The sequence below is a fragment of the Muscardinus avellanarius genome (assembly GCF_963383645.1).
Source record: "Muscardinus avellanarius genome assembly, chromosome: 5".
NCBI classification, from domain to species: domain Eukaryota; kingdom Metazoa; phylum Chordata; class Mammalia; order Rodentia; family Gliridae; genus Muscardinus; species Muscardinus avellanarius.
In genome coordinates, this window is record NC_137790.1 from 138,756,927 (window position 1) to 138,775,023 (window position 18,097).

The window sequence follows — 18,097 nt, forward strand, 5'->3', positions numbered from 1 at the left end:
TCAGTGTCACAGGCTGTGACCAAGCCCTTAGCACAAGCCTCTGGAAGATGGTCAAAAGTCAAACTATAACACACTTACTGTCAAACGGTTTAGCAAGAAAAACAGAGTATATAGGTATGGCTAGAATGATAAAAACACACATCCTACCGCCTCCTAGGCCTCCAGGAAATTATGTATGAATGAGGAATAGAAGGATAAAGTCGGTGTGGAAAATATAGCATTAGGGAGTCCAGATGCAGAGTATATGGGGTTTACTGTATTATTCTTGTCACTTATTTGGTAGTTCAACATTACATGAAAATAAAAGAAAATTTTAAAATGAAGGCAGGGAAATAAATTTCTAAAGTACCATCTAGACCTGTCCAATATGATAGCCACTGGCCACACAGAGTTATATAAGTATAGATTAATTAAAAGTACATAAAATTTACCATCCAGCTTCTCAGTCACATTCACTGAACTTCAACGTGACTAGTGACTGAAGAATTAGACAATACAGACCATTTCTATCATCTTTTACAGTGCAGAAAGTTCTGACAAACAGTGTTGACTATGTTTAAAATATTTTAAGATCAAGAAAGAGTCTGAAAGATCAAATGTGCCACAGCAACAGTGGAGGTCACCGTGGTCGTCATAAGCAGTAGGAGTCGGTTATTTCTGAAATAAGACCATTAATAACTGAAGGGGCTAAAGAAGAAAACACACTACATTCTAGCAGGTGGGTCACGGTCCAGACGCATGCCTAAGTATCTGTCGTTTTGAAGATGAACATCCTACCCGCCAGGGTGGCCCGCTGTTCAGTACCGCCACTCTATGCCCCCCACTATCTTGCTGATTTTCTCAACAGCTCACTGGACAGAGAGATGACACCCACAGGACCTGGCTTTTTTCTTTTTTTTCCCCCACTTTCCTCCAGGAGGAACAAGATCTGGATGAGGAAACACCTAGGAAGGCTGAGCTGGACAGACAGATATGACGGGGAATGGTCAAGATCTATAATATTTCAAACTCATCCAGATAACCCGGGCTACTGGCTCCATATTGGGAAATACGCCAATGGATGTGTAGGGCGCGAGGTTGGATTTTGTTGCTGTCTCTGCTTCTGGACTGTTTTTCCTTCTGTCTCTTCAGCCTCTGAAATACACAGGCTCAGGTTTCATTTGGCGCTCCAGAGTTTCTGACCTGAATGTGCCGGCCTTCTCCTCTAAAGGGCAATGTCTACCTTCCCAACATCATTGCTGCGTGGTCCCAGAAACACCACATGGGAGCAGACCAACTCATTCTAAACATTCCCATGGCTCTCTCAAAGAGGATGTGGCTAACCCTACCCCCCAGAATGTTGCGGGAGATCGTTTTTTAGTTAAGTCATCTTTATTTTTATTTGTATTTATTTATTATTTATTTTTTGCGGGTCTGGAAATGAAACCCAGGGGCATTCAACCTCCAAGATACACCCCCTGCCCTATTTTTTACTCTTTATTTTGAAACAGGGTCTCACTGAGTTGCAGAGGCCCTCACTAAGTAGCTGAGGCTGCCTGTGGACCACCATCCTCCGATCTCAGCCTCCCAAATGCTGGGATGACAAGCGTGCGCCACCACGACCGGCTAGTTAAGTCATCTTACAGTCCCTGTAACCTCCTACACACACGTACACACACACACGTGTGTGCACACACGTACACACACATCTCTCAGGAGTAAACACACAGATGTGCTCCGCCACCACACACTACCAGTTGCGCCCCCTTGCTCCTGTCCACGCAGCTTCATGTTCAGTCAGAGCTCAGTAAAATACAAAGCTATAATGTGCAAAGAATATACAGCCACAAATCACAAATGGACAAACAGGAAGCGTTTATGTGGGGCACACGAGTCATTTGCCACTGGGGAGAAGGCATGGAACTAGAATCTAAAACTAAAGAGATGGCTCCGCTCTGTCCAGGCCTCTGATATAGGTCTTAAATGTCCATCTAGTCAGTAGGCTATTGTAGGAGGTTTGGGTACTAACCCTAAGAAATGTTAAACGTTCTTCTGCAAAAAAAATATGCATTCAGACTCGACTTGACAAAGGATGGAGACCACTCTGTAGAAATGAGTTTTGTCAAAGATACTGAGAGATGATTATTCTTAGCTGCAAGACGTCAGATCCTGAGTCCTTACAGTTCAACTTGCAGTGTGATACTGAACTTTTGAGCCATCTCTTTACATAAGGCTTTTCACTATGCAACAGATTGTTATGAAGATTTCCGAGAGAGAAGAAGAGCCTCACCTCACAGTACTCCGTGATAATGCAGAAATTATCTTGCTCCACAAAGCTGGCATGGAACTTGACGATGGCCGGGTGGTCCAGCGTGGAAAGGAGCTGGGCTTCCAAGTTGGCCTGCACAGTCTCATTGGGGTTTAGTTCTCTAACGGAGATTTCTTTTAGCACCTTTCTGCAGCCCAAAAAATTGTTAGATATGTTCAGAGTTGGAAAAAAAAAAACACATTGAATATATATGATACAGTCAGCGGTGTGGGGTCACGGAACCAATGGCCAGGCCGTGGCCTGCTCGCAGGCCTGGTGCTTCCTGGCAGGCTTCTGCGTCTCCGGCTGGGCCCTGTCCTCACCAGTGACACGGCCTCCCAAGGCCTCTGGCCTCCACACCGTGGCCCTCTACAGCTTTGTAGGAGGAAGACACACAGCTAATCCTACGCAACATTGCTGAAGAGGGCCTTCTTCTGTCTGACTGGAGCTGGGTTCTACCGGGTCTCTCTGGGGCCCTTCCTCAGTCTCGGTATCCTTGATTTCTACAATCCCCTGTTTTCCTTTGCTTTTCAATTTATTTGTCTCTCCCTCTCTCTCCTCCTTGTGTATATAGGTCTATGTGTAAATCTGTATATAAATATGTTCCTAAAACTTTGAACTTCACTATGATGTGAGATTGCAATGCACCTGTAAGAGTATATTAAAAAGAAATAAAGCAGGGCATGATGGCGCACATTCGTAATCCCCGTCCTTAGGAGGCTGAGACAGGAGGATCACAGGTTTGTAGCCAGCCTCGGCTACTTAATGAGGCCCTCCGTAATGCAGAGAGACCTTGTTTCAAAAATAAAGACTAAAAAATAGGGCTGGGGGTGTAGCTTGGAGATAGAATGCCCCTGAGTTCAATCCTTAGTACCACAATAATAAATAATAAATGAATAACTCTAAATATATATGCATATGAACTGAAATCGTCTCTGCATGCCTTATTTTTCTTTGCCTATCATCTCTCTGTCTCTCTGCTTCTGTGTCTCTTTTGTAGGTGTAGACACACACACACACACACACACACACACGCACACACATACACACTTCTCTCATTCCCTCAGTTCTAAAATTTTCCAAAGCTATCAATTTAATAGCCATAGGAATACTATATATTTATTTTTCCACTATACCAAGCATATCATGCTTTATTGCTACCAGTGTTTAGGAGAACTGAAAACACTGATGGGTGCTGAGAATCTCGAAGCTGGATACGTGGAAGGGCTCACTGAGCTTCCAAATCACTAACTTAAGCTCTGAGATAGCTTGATGAGGAGTGGGCCAAAACATTACCTCTTCACATCTAAGAGAAAATAGTCGGATGAACAAACCAATGACCAGGTCCTCAGCGCTCACTGGATGACAGGGAAAGCACTTCCGAACACCAATAAGCACGCAGGCACACTCTGCTGATTACAAGTGAGCTCCAGCTGCTCATTAAGGCAAACTCTATAGGACCCGAACTACATTTTGCAAAATGAATTTAAAAAATGTTGTCACACCTACGCATATTAATTAAGATGTATTTACAGTAGAAACTCTCTTAATTAGAGGTCCTTTGACCAACTCAAATTAGCCGTCGTTCTCTCACAGACTGTGACGCTCACCCGGCCTTCCCAGGGGGCGCCCCCGGCTCAAGGGCTCTCGCACGCACCCTCCGCTCCTGCCTCCCGGCTGAGATGCTTTTACCCAAATCGCTGTGTTTACCCTCGAGTCTGTTTATGCCAATTGTGCTATTAGAAAAGCATGACTTTCACATGATATAAACTGATGAAAATGAGTATCCGTTATCTTGTGCCAGGAAAGCTAAGTCAGACGCTTACCAAAAAACTTGATAATGACAAGTTGCAAGTAAACTTCACTCTCGAGTGAATGACAGGACGGTTCCAAAATGTTGGCTAACTTGGGAGGCTGAGACAGAGTATCACAAGTTCAAAGATGACACCCATAACTTAGTGAGACCCTCCTGTTTCAAAACAAACAGGGCTACGCATATAAGTCAAAGGGAGAAGACCCCGGGGTTCAATTCCCAGTGCAAAAAAAAAAGTTTGTAAACATGTACAATTCTAGCATTCTAAATTCATTCTCCATTATAGAAGATAAACCTGGAAGACATAACCAAGACACTATTAGTGTGATTCACGCAAAAGGGTGAAGAGAGCTGGGCGTGGAAACACACATCTGTGACCCCATTATTTGTGAGGCTGAGAACAGGAGGATCACAGGTTTGAGGACAACCTCAGCAACTTAGCGAGGCCCTGTTCCAAAAAAAATAAAATAAAATAGAGCTGGGGGGCTGTGGCTAAAGGTGGAATGCCCCTGGGCTCAATCCCTAGGTAGAAATGATTGTGTCAAACGCCAGGCATGGTGGTGCACACCTGTGATCCCTGCACTTGAGAGGTGCAGGTTCGAGGACAGCCTCAGCAAGTAGTGAGACTCTCATCAACCTAGTGAGATCCTGTTTCCAAATAAAATAAAGTAGGGCTAGGGGTGTAAGCTTAGAGGTAAAATGCCCCTGGGTTCAATCCCCAGTATTCCCCCCCCTACACTAAATGATCTTATCAGTGGAAAACATTCTGTTTTAGAGTTATTTCATCTCCTTTAACATAACTTTAAAAATAAAGGAACATAAAATATAATGGCAAAGAGTAATATTTATTTTTTAACTGGTACATTGATTTAAAAAATGGGAAAACTAAAAATATATAAAGGAATGGCTAGGGGGAAGCTTGGAAGGTAGTGGAAGGTACACTACAGATAGAATTTTTTCTTTCTTCCTTCCTTTCTTCCTGTTTTTCTCTTTCATTTTCTGTGTGTGTTGGTACTAGGGATATAACCAGAAGCATTCTATCTCTGAGCTATACTGCCCCTCAACCCTTCTTATTTTGCTTTGAAAGAGGGTCTCATTGCATTGTTGAGGCTGTCCTCAAACCCGTGGTCCTCCTGTCTCCGCCTCTCAAGTATTGTGATTAAAGTTGTGTGCCACCATGCCTGGCCTGATGGAAATTTATTTCAGCTGCTTTTTCTTCCTTCCCTTAGAAGATCAAAAGTATGTCTTTAATGTTTGTGACCAGAGAACAAAACATTAAAGGTTCATCATGACGGACATGAATATGAGATACTTTTAGTTTTAACAGTAAAACCCCCAAGCCCAGCTCATCTGGGGACTGGAACTCTCCGGCCCATCTTGTCTACCCCTCTGCTCCACGATGCCAAGCACGGGCAGTCTCTGGACGCAGCGGGAGCGCGGTGTTTGGGTGAGGCGCAGACAAGGAGCACGTCAACAACTGAGCAGCAAGTCCTGCCGAGATGGGGTTCAGACTCCCCACGGGGCCCAGGCAGCCGCTGCCAAAGGCCTCGAGGAGGATTCCACACTTGGTCACTTCTCCATCTATCCACTGCCTCCTGGGTACCAAACACCATGCTGCGGGCTGGGGATACAGAGATGGAAAGGATAAAAGCCCTGCCTTCCGAGGGAGCGCAGCCCCAAGGTAGGGCCAGCTAGTACAGAAACAGCTGGCCAACTCCACAGCGAAGGCTGTGGACAGGCTGGGAGTGGAGGGGACCAGAGCCTCACTGCTGCGGAGTCACCGCCTCCCAGGTGGATCCCGCGTAGACAAAGGAACAAATTTAGCATTCTTTACTCTCTGCCCTGCGGAGGTCAATGCCCAGTAGAGAAGTCTCTGTATTTGCATTATTTGAATAGGCTATAAAAGTTAATAAGGTGTGTGTGTGTGTGTGTGTGTGTGTGTGTGTGTGTGTGTTCCTTAGAGTACACACACATACAAGCCACAGGCTACACACACTGTGGGATGTGAAGCGAAAACCTGAAACTCTTCTGCAGAGGCGCATCCGTGCTTGTGTAGAATATGAAGCCCAGAGTCTCCATGCCCTATGGGGCAGCGGGAGTGAGGGGCGGGACTACTGACCTACCAACTCCCATAATTCCCTCGTGATGACCACTCCCCAGGAGTATTAATTTCCCTACTCTCTGTTCTGCCAGAGAACAGGAGACCTTTGTGGCTGGAGAGAGCCTGAAGGCAGAACGGCAGGTGCTAGCTGTCAGAGGCCAGGTCCATGCACAAGGAAATACTAAGTGCCCAGGGGGGACCAGGTCCATGCACAAGGAAATACTAAGTGCCCAGGGGGGACCAGGTCCATGCATAAGGAAATACTAAGTGCCCAGGGGGGACCAGGTCCATGCACAAGGAAATACTAAGTGCCCAGGGGGGACCAGCAAGGCTCCAATGGCATCTTCCGTGGGAATGAAATCAAAGGACATTTCCTCCATTTTAAATTCCTGTCTACTTTATCTGTACTACTGAAGATAGGTAGGATACAGTCATTCCTAGACAAAGTAAAATAAAGTGTCCTGAATATTGAGAAATTAGCTGCAAGTCGATTCTATCCTACAAAAAAACTCCATTTCTCATGCTTTTCAAGATGGATTTAGTCGATAAACATTTAATAGCAAATAGAAATATTATTTATATGTATATACACGTGCATAAACATATGCATATATATTAAGCAAATACTAATATAGCTAAAGGGGAGGAAATAAGAGTAGACTTATTTCAGATACTTTGTTTGATGAGTATGCTATTTCTGATTCCTGTCTGGATCATATTTTTATTTGTGGTGACAACTTCCATGCAGCGTTTCAGTGCTGGTACTATAACATATTGTGCAAGTTGCCTTTCATTTTTAAGGAGCAGAGAATAAACAGAAATTTCAGGAGTAGGAGGTTTGAAGATAGATACTGCCAAAATAAAGGATGTTCAATTGTCATGAGAGCTCACGGAGTGCTCCCATCTGGATAAATTCGAAACAGAAGCCATTTGAGCGCATGTCTGCAGGCGAGAGATGGCACAGTGCTCGCTGAAGTCCTTGGCAGGGCATCCGTGGCACCGATGGAGCTGCCTTCAGGATGCACCATGTCGGCCCTTCTTCACAGGTTCCTCCGAGGTCACAGGAGAAGGGAAATGTAAAGCCTTTCACCCGGGATTTCACCAAAGAGTCTACGCCAGACCTGAGTGTTGAATGAATGGGGAAAGGCAGGCCCAGGACGCACATCTGTACTCCAATACGTGGGAGGCTGAGACCGGAGGATCACAAGTTCAAGGCCAGCAGATAGTAACTTAGAAAGATCTTGTTTCAAAATCAAAAAATGAAGAAGGCTGGAGGTATAGCTCAGAGGTGGGGCACCCTTGGATTCAATCTCAGAACAAAGAAAACGTTAATGGGGGAGTTACAAAGCCAGCGTCTGCTCTGGCCAAGGCCTGTGCGTGCACACACACACACACACACACACACACACACACACACACACCCCTGAGACAGGGCAGCTCCCTCCTCCCCACTGCAGCAGGCTGCTGGGGTCTCCTGAGGGAGTTCATTGAGAACCACGCCCTCCCCTCTCCTCCAGCCAAACACGACCGAGCGCTTCCTCATGGAGGACAGCCTTCGGGAATGTCTTTCTACTTTCCACTCTAAAAATTTTCTTGTTATGTCCAGGAACCTAGAAGGGCCCATTTTTTGTGGGTTTTTCCTTATTTTGTATTGGTGTAGTAGATACAGTGGTGGGATTCCTTGTTACATATTCATACGTGCATGTAGCAGAATTTGGTCAATTTCATTCCCCAGTTTAACCCCTTTCCTACCAGAGTCCATTTTAATTTCTCCCTCAAAACCAGTTATGGCTGGGTGTGGTGGCGTACGCTTGTAATCCCCACCCTTGGGAGGCTGAGACAGGAGGATCGTGCAGGTTTGATGCCAGCCTCAGCTGGCTCAAGAGACCGTTTCCAAATAAAAATATATATAAAATAGGTCTGGGAGTGTAGCCGGAGGTAGAAGGCCCCTGGGTTCCATCCCCATTACCACCAAAAAAAAATACAGTTATGGCTCTTCCTCCCCCACCCATCTTCCCCCGCACCTTGAGACAGTGGTCAATTTTATTTTTCTTATTTATGTGGACAGGAAAAATCATGAGTATAGTGGCTTATTTTCAAGGCACTGCTGGCTTTCTGCCCCACACTGCCATCACCCTACACCCCATCGCCATAAGCCCTGGGAGGGCGGGAGGGCCTCTCTCCAGCCCTCTGGGGAAATCATGATGGGTCTGCACCAATCATGCGATCTTATTCTCCTTATCAAGGATTGGTTAGGCATTCAATATAATTCTGGCCTGTAAGATTCAAAGAGGTCCCCTGATGGTTTCAATAAATATACATCGTTAGTTTTCTGGTGAAAGAGAGGAGAGGGAAAATTACCAATAGAAGGAGTTATTTTGCTTTACATAATCTGAAGCCTCAAATTTAATACAAAGAAGGACGAATTCATTATATGCAAGGAGAGCAAAGCTGATCCTAAAATTTAAAGGAAGGTAAAGCTAAATTCCCAGGGCTGTGGGCAACACTTATTCACGCTGAAGCACTGTAGAAACCTCCCATCCCAAGGCCTTTCTCGACCCTCCAGGTCCAAGTTAAGGTCCTTTCCCTCTGATCCCAGGCGTCCTGGGATGACATCTACTTACATTTACATTTTTTGGTTAATGCAATGCCTCCCCTTGCTGGACTGCAGGCCCTCAATGGCCAGGCTCACACTTTCTTCCCACAGAATTCCCAGCTCCGGGTGCTGCCTCATATGCTGAGTGGAACTAAGGGTCCACATTCCTCACCCTTCAAAATTCAGCTCCCTCGCCACTGTGTCTCTGGGGGTATGTGTTCTCATATTCCTTTATTTTTGTCTCCCCCTGGCCTGATATAAAAACCCCCATTCATTTCTGTATTTTCAAGGTCTAGTACAATTCTTGACACACAGTGGATGTTTGTTGATGATCCAATGATCCAGTCCAAGAGCACCCCAAATCCTGCTGGTAAAGGTGGAGGGAGTGACAGCTTTGTGTCCAAGGTTTTGCCTTGCAGGCGCAGATCGGCAGCGCATCAAGCAGAAAGTGAGAATTTCTAAGGATCTGCTTTCTAGCACACAGGCTGGAGGAGCTCCGCTGGAAAAGGCGGCTTACACGTAGGAGCCGACGGTAACTTGAACACAGACAAAGAAAGATGGCGGCAATCACAGCCGGGCAACGTCTGGGCTCAGCTGCTCTCAGTGGCCGGCCAGAGCGGCCCGCCACCCACATTCCTAAGCCTGCACTTACTTTCCCCCCAATCCAGGATGGATGCTATGCATTTTTACCTTTCTAAAGCTAGACGGGACCTTCTCAGAGCAGAAAATGGAAGCACCTGAGCCTACTAGAGTCCCAAAGGTTGGATCATTTATCCAAGGTCATAGTGAAGACACACGGGGCCATTTACCTGCCGAGGGCGCAAGCACACCGCTAACTCCAGAGAGCAGCCTTTGGTCTCCTAAGCTTTCTCCTTTCCTATGTTAGTGGAGAGAGCTGCCATGCCTAATAATAAAGACAATCAAAAAATTTTTCATTTTTCAAAGAACAACAACAGCTCCTGCCACCTCCCCTCCTTAGCATTAGAGAAAAGGGAGACTCAAATACAAAGCCCGCGTCCGGTGAGTGGAATGATGATTTTGCTTCTGATGAGGCACTAATGAGGCAATGTCTGCTCTTCATTAATTATCACTGGAGAGTCAGAGAAAATCCTACCAGTACTCGAGAGTACTGCCAATTAGAAAGGTCCAGACTTGCGGTTTGGGAAGAGGCATGATGCAGACGGGCCAAGCTCTTCTCAGAATGTGCCTTTCCTATCGACGGGGTGAAATGCTACCTTTGAAAAGTTGTCCCGGCTACCACATCCCTGCAAGTTTACTTTTGTGAGTTTTAGAGTCAGGCTGGTGTGTGCGCATGCGTGTGACTCGCACCCAGGAGCTACCTCTGAGCTACACATCCAGCTCTTTTTATTTTTTATTGTGAAACGGGGTCGTGCTAAATTCCTGCATGCTGAACCTCAAACCTGTCAGCCTCCTGTCTGGGACTGCAGGATGCACCACCACGCCAAGCTCGCGGGCTGCAGTTTTAAAAGTTCAAGTGCACAAGCTCATTCGTTTTAAAATTGTTGAACCATGGCGAGACGTGGGGGTGCACACCTGTAATCCCAGGACTTAGAAGGTTGAGACGGGAGGATCACGGGTTTGAAGCCAGCCTCAGCAATTTGGCAAGACCTTGTTTCAAAATAAATAAAAAAGAAAAAGGGCAGAGGGGAAGGGATGGACCATAGAGGTGGGGAGCCACTGGGTCAATCCTCAGTACTACCACACACAAAAAATTGGTGGACAATAGAGAAATAGTCATATGCCTTAAAAATAAAGTATTGAAAGTCAGATGTGTTGGCGCATGCTTGTAATCCCAATACTGGGGAGGTCGAGACAGAAGGACGGAAGGATCTCAGATTCGAGGCCAGCCTCAGCAACTTAGTGAGGCCCTCTACAATTTATTGAGACCATGCTTCAAAATAAAAAAATAAAATCAGGCTGGGGGTGTAGCTCAGAGGTAGAATGCCCATGGGTTCAATCTCCAGTACCACAAAAATAAAAATAATAAATAATAATAAAGTACTGTAATGTAAGACTCTAGACGACTTGCTCCTTCTGCTCACACTTGGAAAGGCACTGAGTTTTGTGCAAATGAAGATTCTGTTTATGTCAACGAGGAAATGAAAGACCGCGACAGTGTCATTAAGGATGCTAGAACTACTTTGCCTAGGATAATCAGGTTAGCTGGTGCTACTATCGTTACATGCTCCAAATCTGCAATTAGTGTTTGCTTAATATTCAAAATGCAGTATTCTGATGAATAATTTGTCAGACTTTTATTTTGAATATTTTTTCTCTCATATGTGGAAGCTAGAAAGAAAATAGGAAACATAGAGGCCTTTGGAAAAACGTGAAGAGGGAGCTGCAGAGTCCTGGAGGAGCCTCGGGGAGGGGACGGAAGGGGAGAGGGAGGCTTGCAGAAGCACAGTTAAACCACGGGCGTGTACATGGGCGTGGTGGGCACGCTTGTCATCCTCGCACTTGGGAGGCGGAGACAGGACGATTGCGCAGGCTCAAAGCCAGCCACGCTGGCGTAAGAGACCCTGTTTCCAAATAAAAATATAAAATAGGTCTGGGAGTGTAGCCCGGAGGTAGACGGGCTTCCAGGAACCCCAGTTCCACAAAATAATAATAATAATAATAATAATAATAATAATAATAATAATAATAATAAATAAAAATAAAGCACATGTACTACGGCACTAGATGAAGAAGGCGCTGTCACCCTCCCCAGCAGTGAAGGAGGAAGAGGAGGAGCAGAATGGGCTGCGGAGGGAGCCGCCCCAAGACCTGAGTGCATGTGTCTATCATGTGGACCCTCACCATGGGTATCACTGCCATGCACGAAGAAAATGATTTTTTAAATTCTCTCTGAGCCGAGCGTGGTGGTGCACGCTTGGAATCCCAGCATTCCGGAGGCTGGGTCAGTAGGATCACAGTTCACAGACAGCCTCGGCTACTTAGTGAGGCCCTCTGCAACTCAATGGCACCCTGTTTCAAAATAAAGAATAAAAAATAGGGCTGGGGATATAGCTTGGAGGTAGAAGGCCCCCAGGTTCCATCCCTAGAACCACACACACACACACACACACACACACACACACACACACACACAACTCTCTGAAAGAAAAATGATTTTGAATATTCCCAACACAAACAATGGTTAAGACTGAAATTTCATTGAAATGATGAATATTCTAATTACTCTGATCTGAGAGTCATATATTCTATACATGTATTGAGATATCACAGTGTACCCCCAAAATATGTCCAATTATGATGTGTCATTTAAGAACAGAAATCCCAAGCCGGGTGTGGTGGCACACACTTGTGATCCCAGCATGCGGGAGGCTGAGACAGAAGGATCTGGGTTCGCGGCCAGTCTCAGCTACTTATGCCTTCCACAACTTAGAGAGACCGTTTCAAAATAAAGAATAAAAAGAGGGTTAGGGGTGTCGCTTAGAGGTAGAATTCGCTGGGTTCTACCCCCAGTACCACACACACAAAAAAATCTCAAGGACTGGGATGACGGCATTTGGGCAGGGCCTGAGGCGCCACCATTACTGACAAGGCCCAGGTCGTCGTGGCAGAGCTGCTTGTCCAGGAACTGAGCATGGTTTGAGCCGCATGGTGCCAAGCGGGCAGGGTCCAGAGCTTTGCCAGGGTGTCGCGAGGCCTGGGGGAGCGGCCATGTGAAGAGCAGGCTGGTAAGCCGGCAGGTGCCCCTGCACCCCGAGAACCACGGAAGCTCACCTAATAGGGCCTGGGGCCGCCGCTAGGCCCCTGCTCTCAGCACGGACCCGGACGGTGGAGCCCGGAGAGGCTGCGAGGTTGGCTGCACACCCCGAGATCCTCCACAGCCAACACCCGTGGGAGCCCACGCCTGCCAGTCTGGAGATGTCCCTGGGCGAGCGCCCTGGCCGGGCCACGTCCGTGTTCCCGGCAGCCATAATCACAGCTGCCCACTCACCCTCCAACTCTTCTCATTACGGGATTTATTATTCTATGTATCTCCACTCAGCCTCGCTCCACAGATGACTTGATATAACTTCCATAAAAAGCAGAAAATTAGACCAGCAAGGAGAGGGGGAGAAGGAAACAAGGAAGACAGGCACACAAATAGAGCAAGAGCTCTGCTCCTGCGCTTCAAAGACAGCCCAAGTACCCCCTCTCCCCCCTCCTCCGTATTAACACCATGGCTGTTATGGGTGGTAATGGCAGAGACACAATTCTTGTCAATCCCAGGGTATTTCAATCCCTGGACCCTTGGTGACATAAGCCAGTTTTCACTTCAGTCCTATGAGTGGAGATGTTCACTGCCAAGGACATCAGAGGTTCTTAGAAAGAAACTCAAGCTGGCTGCGCTGGAGCACATGCCACCCCAGTGCCTTGGAGGCTGAGACAGGAGGATCGCAGGTTTGAGGCCAGCCTGGGTAACTTAGCAAGAAACTGTCCCAAAAGAAAATATAAAAGGGGCGTGTATGGAGGTCAGAGGTACAGCGTCCCTGGGTTCAATCCCCAGTACCATATACACAAAAACTGAATTCATCCAGAAACAGAATCCCAACCTTCACAGGGAGCAATGCACTCGGGTGTCTAAGAAAAGCTTCTCAAGCCCTCATTTCAGTCTCTAAGCTGGTGCCTGTGTATATGATACATCAGCCTCTGCCAGGTGCTCGACTTGTCAGAGGTAGGGCCTCTGCATGTAAGGAGTGTGCCATTCTTTGGGCGGGCAGAGACGAGTAACTAAAGAGTACAAGAAGATGTCACACTCCTGAAAGGCTGAACAAGCACCTAAAAAGAGAATCAAGGCCCAGATATGGGAGAATCCTCAGAAAACATTTACCCACTAAAATAGAGCCACTGGGGACAGTTATGGTGAACGGCGACGGCCACATTCAGAGCGGTTATTTGGCACCGTGCAATGTGCTAAGAGACTATCAAGGCCCTTGTTTTAAAAAACACCAACCAACTGAGATACGGAGAGGGAGGCCTTCGGGAAAAGGCACAGGCTGGCTGAGTGTCAAGCCAAACCTAGTAGAAACAGGAAGCAGAGCACGCCTCCGGGTCCAGGACAACAACCTCCGTGAGAGGCTGCCTCTGAGGTCAGGGGGTCTGATCCCAGGGAGCTACACGCTGACAACGCAACTCGAAAAATACAGTCTCTGCACATGGCTGGTAATCTGGGGGGGGAAAAAACAAGAAAAAAGGAAGAGGTCCCCAAAGCACGTTCCACTTTTTACACAAATTATCTTCCAAAAACAGGACAGCAATAAGCCTGACACAGATCTCTAGCAAAACTGGAGCACTGGTGACTAGACAAGATGGCTCAGGACATTTAAAACATGAGGCAGGGGCTGGCAGGGGCTCGCATGGGTTCATGGAGAAGCCAAATTAACTCAGTTTCTTCTCGTGCGCGGGCTGTTTAATTGGTAAATGAGAGAGAAGCGACTGGTTGTGCTGTATCAGGAATTCAGCCCATTTGATGACACCATGTTGACAGATGTCAGTGTTGTGATATTCTTTTAATACGGGAGACATGCAGTCTTCACGCGGATCGATAGCTGGTTGGATGAGTGGGAAGAATGTGCCAGAGTCTTGGGTCACAGGCCGTATCTCAAGTGATAACCTCGTGTACTGCCGCTCAGGCCTATCGCTAACAAGACTCTCACCAACAACATTTTATTCGCGGTTTGAATGAAGATCCAAAGAGATGGACGGGCCAACTTTGCAGCTGACGCAAAGCCAGGCAGTGTAATCAATAGATACAAGGCAGAAGCAATCTTGCAAAATGATCGAGGATGTTGAAATATGAGCTGGAAATTAGCAGCATTAAAGTTTGGAAGGCTAACCCTGCAGTCAAGAGCCAGGAAGAGCCAATCCTCAAATCTTAGACATAGGACACCTGGCTTCAAAGCAGATGGCTCAGAGTAGTCTGAGGGTCTGGAGGTTGGGGCTTCAACAGAGGCATTTGGGGGGAGCACAATTCAATCACAGGGATCAAGAGAAGAGAGTAGATAAGAAAGGGAATTGCACCCCAACCTCCAATTCAATATGTGACAGGAGCGTGCTGTGCCTGCTAGAAATTTCTTTGAGATTCCAAGCTTATTCCCAAGTGGATGAGAGGTCTTCATATCCTAAGTTGCTGCCATGTGCGGCCCCTTGTGTTCAGGCCTGGGAACCTCATTTCAAGGGTAGTATTGTCACCCAAGTTAGCTCAATCAGTGTTGACTTACATGTCAAGGGCTCTCAAAATCAGATGATCTGGGGAACAGGAAAAAGGAGACCCAGCTAACGAACTTGGAGCGGTAACTTGTAAAAATGTGCTGGGAACGTTTTTCGCATCCTTCATTTAAGACTTAGAACCATATGGTTATTATTTTTCCCATTTTACAGATAGGAAGGCTGAGACTGGATGGTTTAGGAAGCTGTCCAAAGCTGGCAGAGAAGTGAGGACTCAGGGACAGCAGCGTCTACTCCACGGCCAAGGCTCTTTCCACCTTTTTTAATGCAATTTTCATCCAGCAGCTTAAACTCCGATAAACTGAGCACAGACCAGGCTGAGGGGACATGGCGCCCATGCCCTGAGCCCCTCGTGTGCACCAGGGTTCCCTGCCTTTGTGGCTCCTCTTGTGCTGCCCCTGCTCGGGCGGCCTCCCTGCCCGCCTCTGCCCAGCCCATGCTCATCCTGCGCGTCTGAGTCCTGCGTGCTCCCGTCCAGAGTGTCTTTTCCACTCTATCTGATGGTATGTCACCCCCGTCGGGCACGTCCTGCGCGGGTTCCAAGTCCCTGGCTTACGTCTTTGCCTGACCGAGCTGTAGCTATTTGAAGGAGAGCCCCATGTCCAATTTTGCTTTTACTAATTGTTCCTAACGGTTTGATCGAGGTATAATTCACATACCATTAAATTCACTCTTTCTAAATATACAAGTTCATGGTTTTTAGTGTGTCCCCCACCCAGGGAATGCCAATGGCAACCATCTCAGATATCTAATTTTAGAATGTTTTCACTATCCCTCTGACAGGTTGAATTGTGCTCCCCAAAAATGTCTATGTTGAAGAACCAACCCCCAGACCCTCATACTACAACTGTTACTTGGAAACCACGTCTTTGTGAGATGATCGGGCCAGCAGAGTGAGCTCCAGCCCAGTGACTGGTGACTTAGGAGAGAGAGACAGGGGCACCAGGACATCACACACACACACACACACACACACACACACACACACACACACACACACGGCTGAGGACCGAGTAAGAGGGAGCCATCCGCCAGCCCAGAGACTGGCCTCCACAGAACCAACCCTACCGGCACTTTGACCAGGAGCCTCCAGCCTCCACAACCGTAAGGAAATAAAGTCCTACTATTACAATTATGCGGGCTGTGGTGTTTTCTTAAGGCAGCCCTGGCCGTCAGCACCGGTGCTGGACCCAGGGCACTGCAGCCACAAATTCCATTTTGCTGTCCCCGGAGTGGCCCATCTGAGGCTCCTCATCTGGATGACACCGGCACCTACCTCCGAGTCTAGGACATCAGCCTGCTCAGTGCCCAATGAGCAACTGACAGAGGACTGAGCTGACAGTGAGTGGACTCAAGAGACACTGGGACAGTGGGCAACACAGAGCATATTTTTAAAAAATCCTAGCCTGGTGTGAAGGTGCCCTCTCGTAATCCCAGGACATGGAGGCAGAGACAGGAGGATCTGATGTTTGAGGCTAGCCTCAGCATCTTAGTGAGAACCTATTTCAAAACAAAAATAAAAAGGGCAGGGAACATAGCTCAGAGGTAGGATGGTACTGGTTCAAGCCCCAGTACCATAGAAAAGGAAAGGAAAGAAAAACCCAAAGGCCCAATTGATGGGCAGAGAGAGACAGAACTCATCAGGCAACAATTGTAGGATCCTGAACTCCAGCCCTTAGATAGGAAGACAGCCCTGGACGGCAGCCACAGGCCATCAAAGTCTTTTGTCAGATTGCCACAGAGAGGATGGGGAAGGACGGAGTGGTGAGCAGGACCAAGGAGGCCCCAGGAGGAGGCGGGCCAGCGTGGGGAACGAGTAATACAGTCCAGGCGGAGTCCAGCTATGGAGCTCCTGGAGTGTGGGCATCACTTAAATTTGGTCGGACAGGAGGACTCAAAAGTCATAAGCTCTCTGCCAGGAGATCGACGTTCAAAGAGCCGTATTAAAAGCCATTATCGTTGAGCCTGAGGAAATTAAATAGAGTAATTCACCAGCCAAGAAGTAACCATAAGATGCTAAACTCTAAAGATGTAAATTAAGGTAACAGCGCAGAGAAAAGGTAGATTGGAGACACCCCTGGGAGCTGGGTGAGGACGTGGCAGGCAGGAGCAATCACATGCGACACTGTCCGCCAATCTTCAGTCACCCGGGAAAAACATGCTTCCCATTTCATCTGCCAAATATCGGGCACTCCTATCTGCAAGCGGAGATTTCTTTTAGAGTTCTGAACACAAGGGACAGCTCGAGCCGGGCGTGGTGGGCACGCTTGTCATCCCAGCATTCGGGAGGCTGAGACAGGGGGATCATGGTTTAAGGACAGCCTCAGCTACTTAGCGAGGCCCTCTGCAACTCAGTGAGACCCTGTTTCAAAATAAAGAATAAAAAGTAGGGCTGGGGGTGTAGCCCAGAGGTGGAATGCCCCTGGGTTCCATCCCCAGTACCACAAAAATATAAATAAAGAAACAAGGACAGTTCTGTTACTCAGACAGACATCCTTGTGAAGACTGCTGGGCTAACAGGGGCTCTTTGGGGTCTGCAATCAGCAGCGATTTCCCTCTTTTGACTATCCTGCCTTTGGGGAACTTTGATAAAAGTCAAAGTTTAGTCACTGGGGTTTATTTATGTAAAATAGAATGATAAGCAATTTGTAGCCTGAAGGGAGATTCCTGATGATGTCCAAACAGCCCTGAGGTGAGCTGCTGTTGCCTGCCCTAAACTCAGAGCCAAGGAGAGCAGGGGCGCCCTCCCCGTCACTGTGTCGCTGCACACGGCGGCCATCTGCTCTGGCCCACCTCCACGTCTTCCTTCGAGGCAGGAACCTCAGGCCCTTGGAGGCAGAGCTCCACCTCTGTCCGCACAGCACCAGCCCCTCTCTGTTCTCCGGCACAGCCAGGGAGAATGGGCCCGGTGGTTTCTGGCCAAGAGGACTTGACTCTCAGGGAGTCTCAAGCCCTGCTTACACACTACAACATCTCCCAAGAGGTGGCACGCCCACCTTGGGGTAGCACCATGATAAAAGAGTTGCTGTGCATCCGAGCCATCCGTCCCCCAAGAAA

At 47.5% G+C, this 18,097-nt stretch overlaps 1 protein-coding gene across 1 annotated transcript in view; it reads right to left on the reverse strand.

Annotated features, from left to right (window-relative positions):
- NEK11 (NIMA related kinase 11) overlaps positions 1–18,097 on the reverse strand; it is a gene marked incomplete at both ends in the record, with an annotated part of 215,264 nt that overhangs the window by 177,018 nt on the left and 20,149 nt on the right. The window contains one exon of the mRNA XM_080696621.1: positions 2,270–2,435. Within this exon, the coding sequence (XP_080552747.1) occupies positions 2,270–2,435 (166 nt within the window). The remainder of the gene's footprint in view (positions 1–2,269; positions 2,436–18,097) is intronic.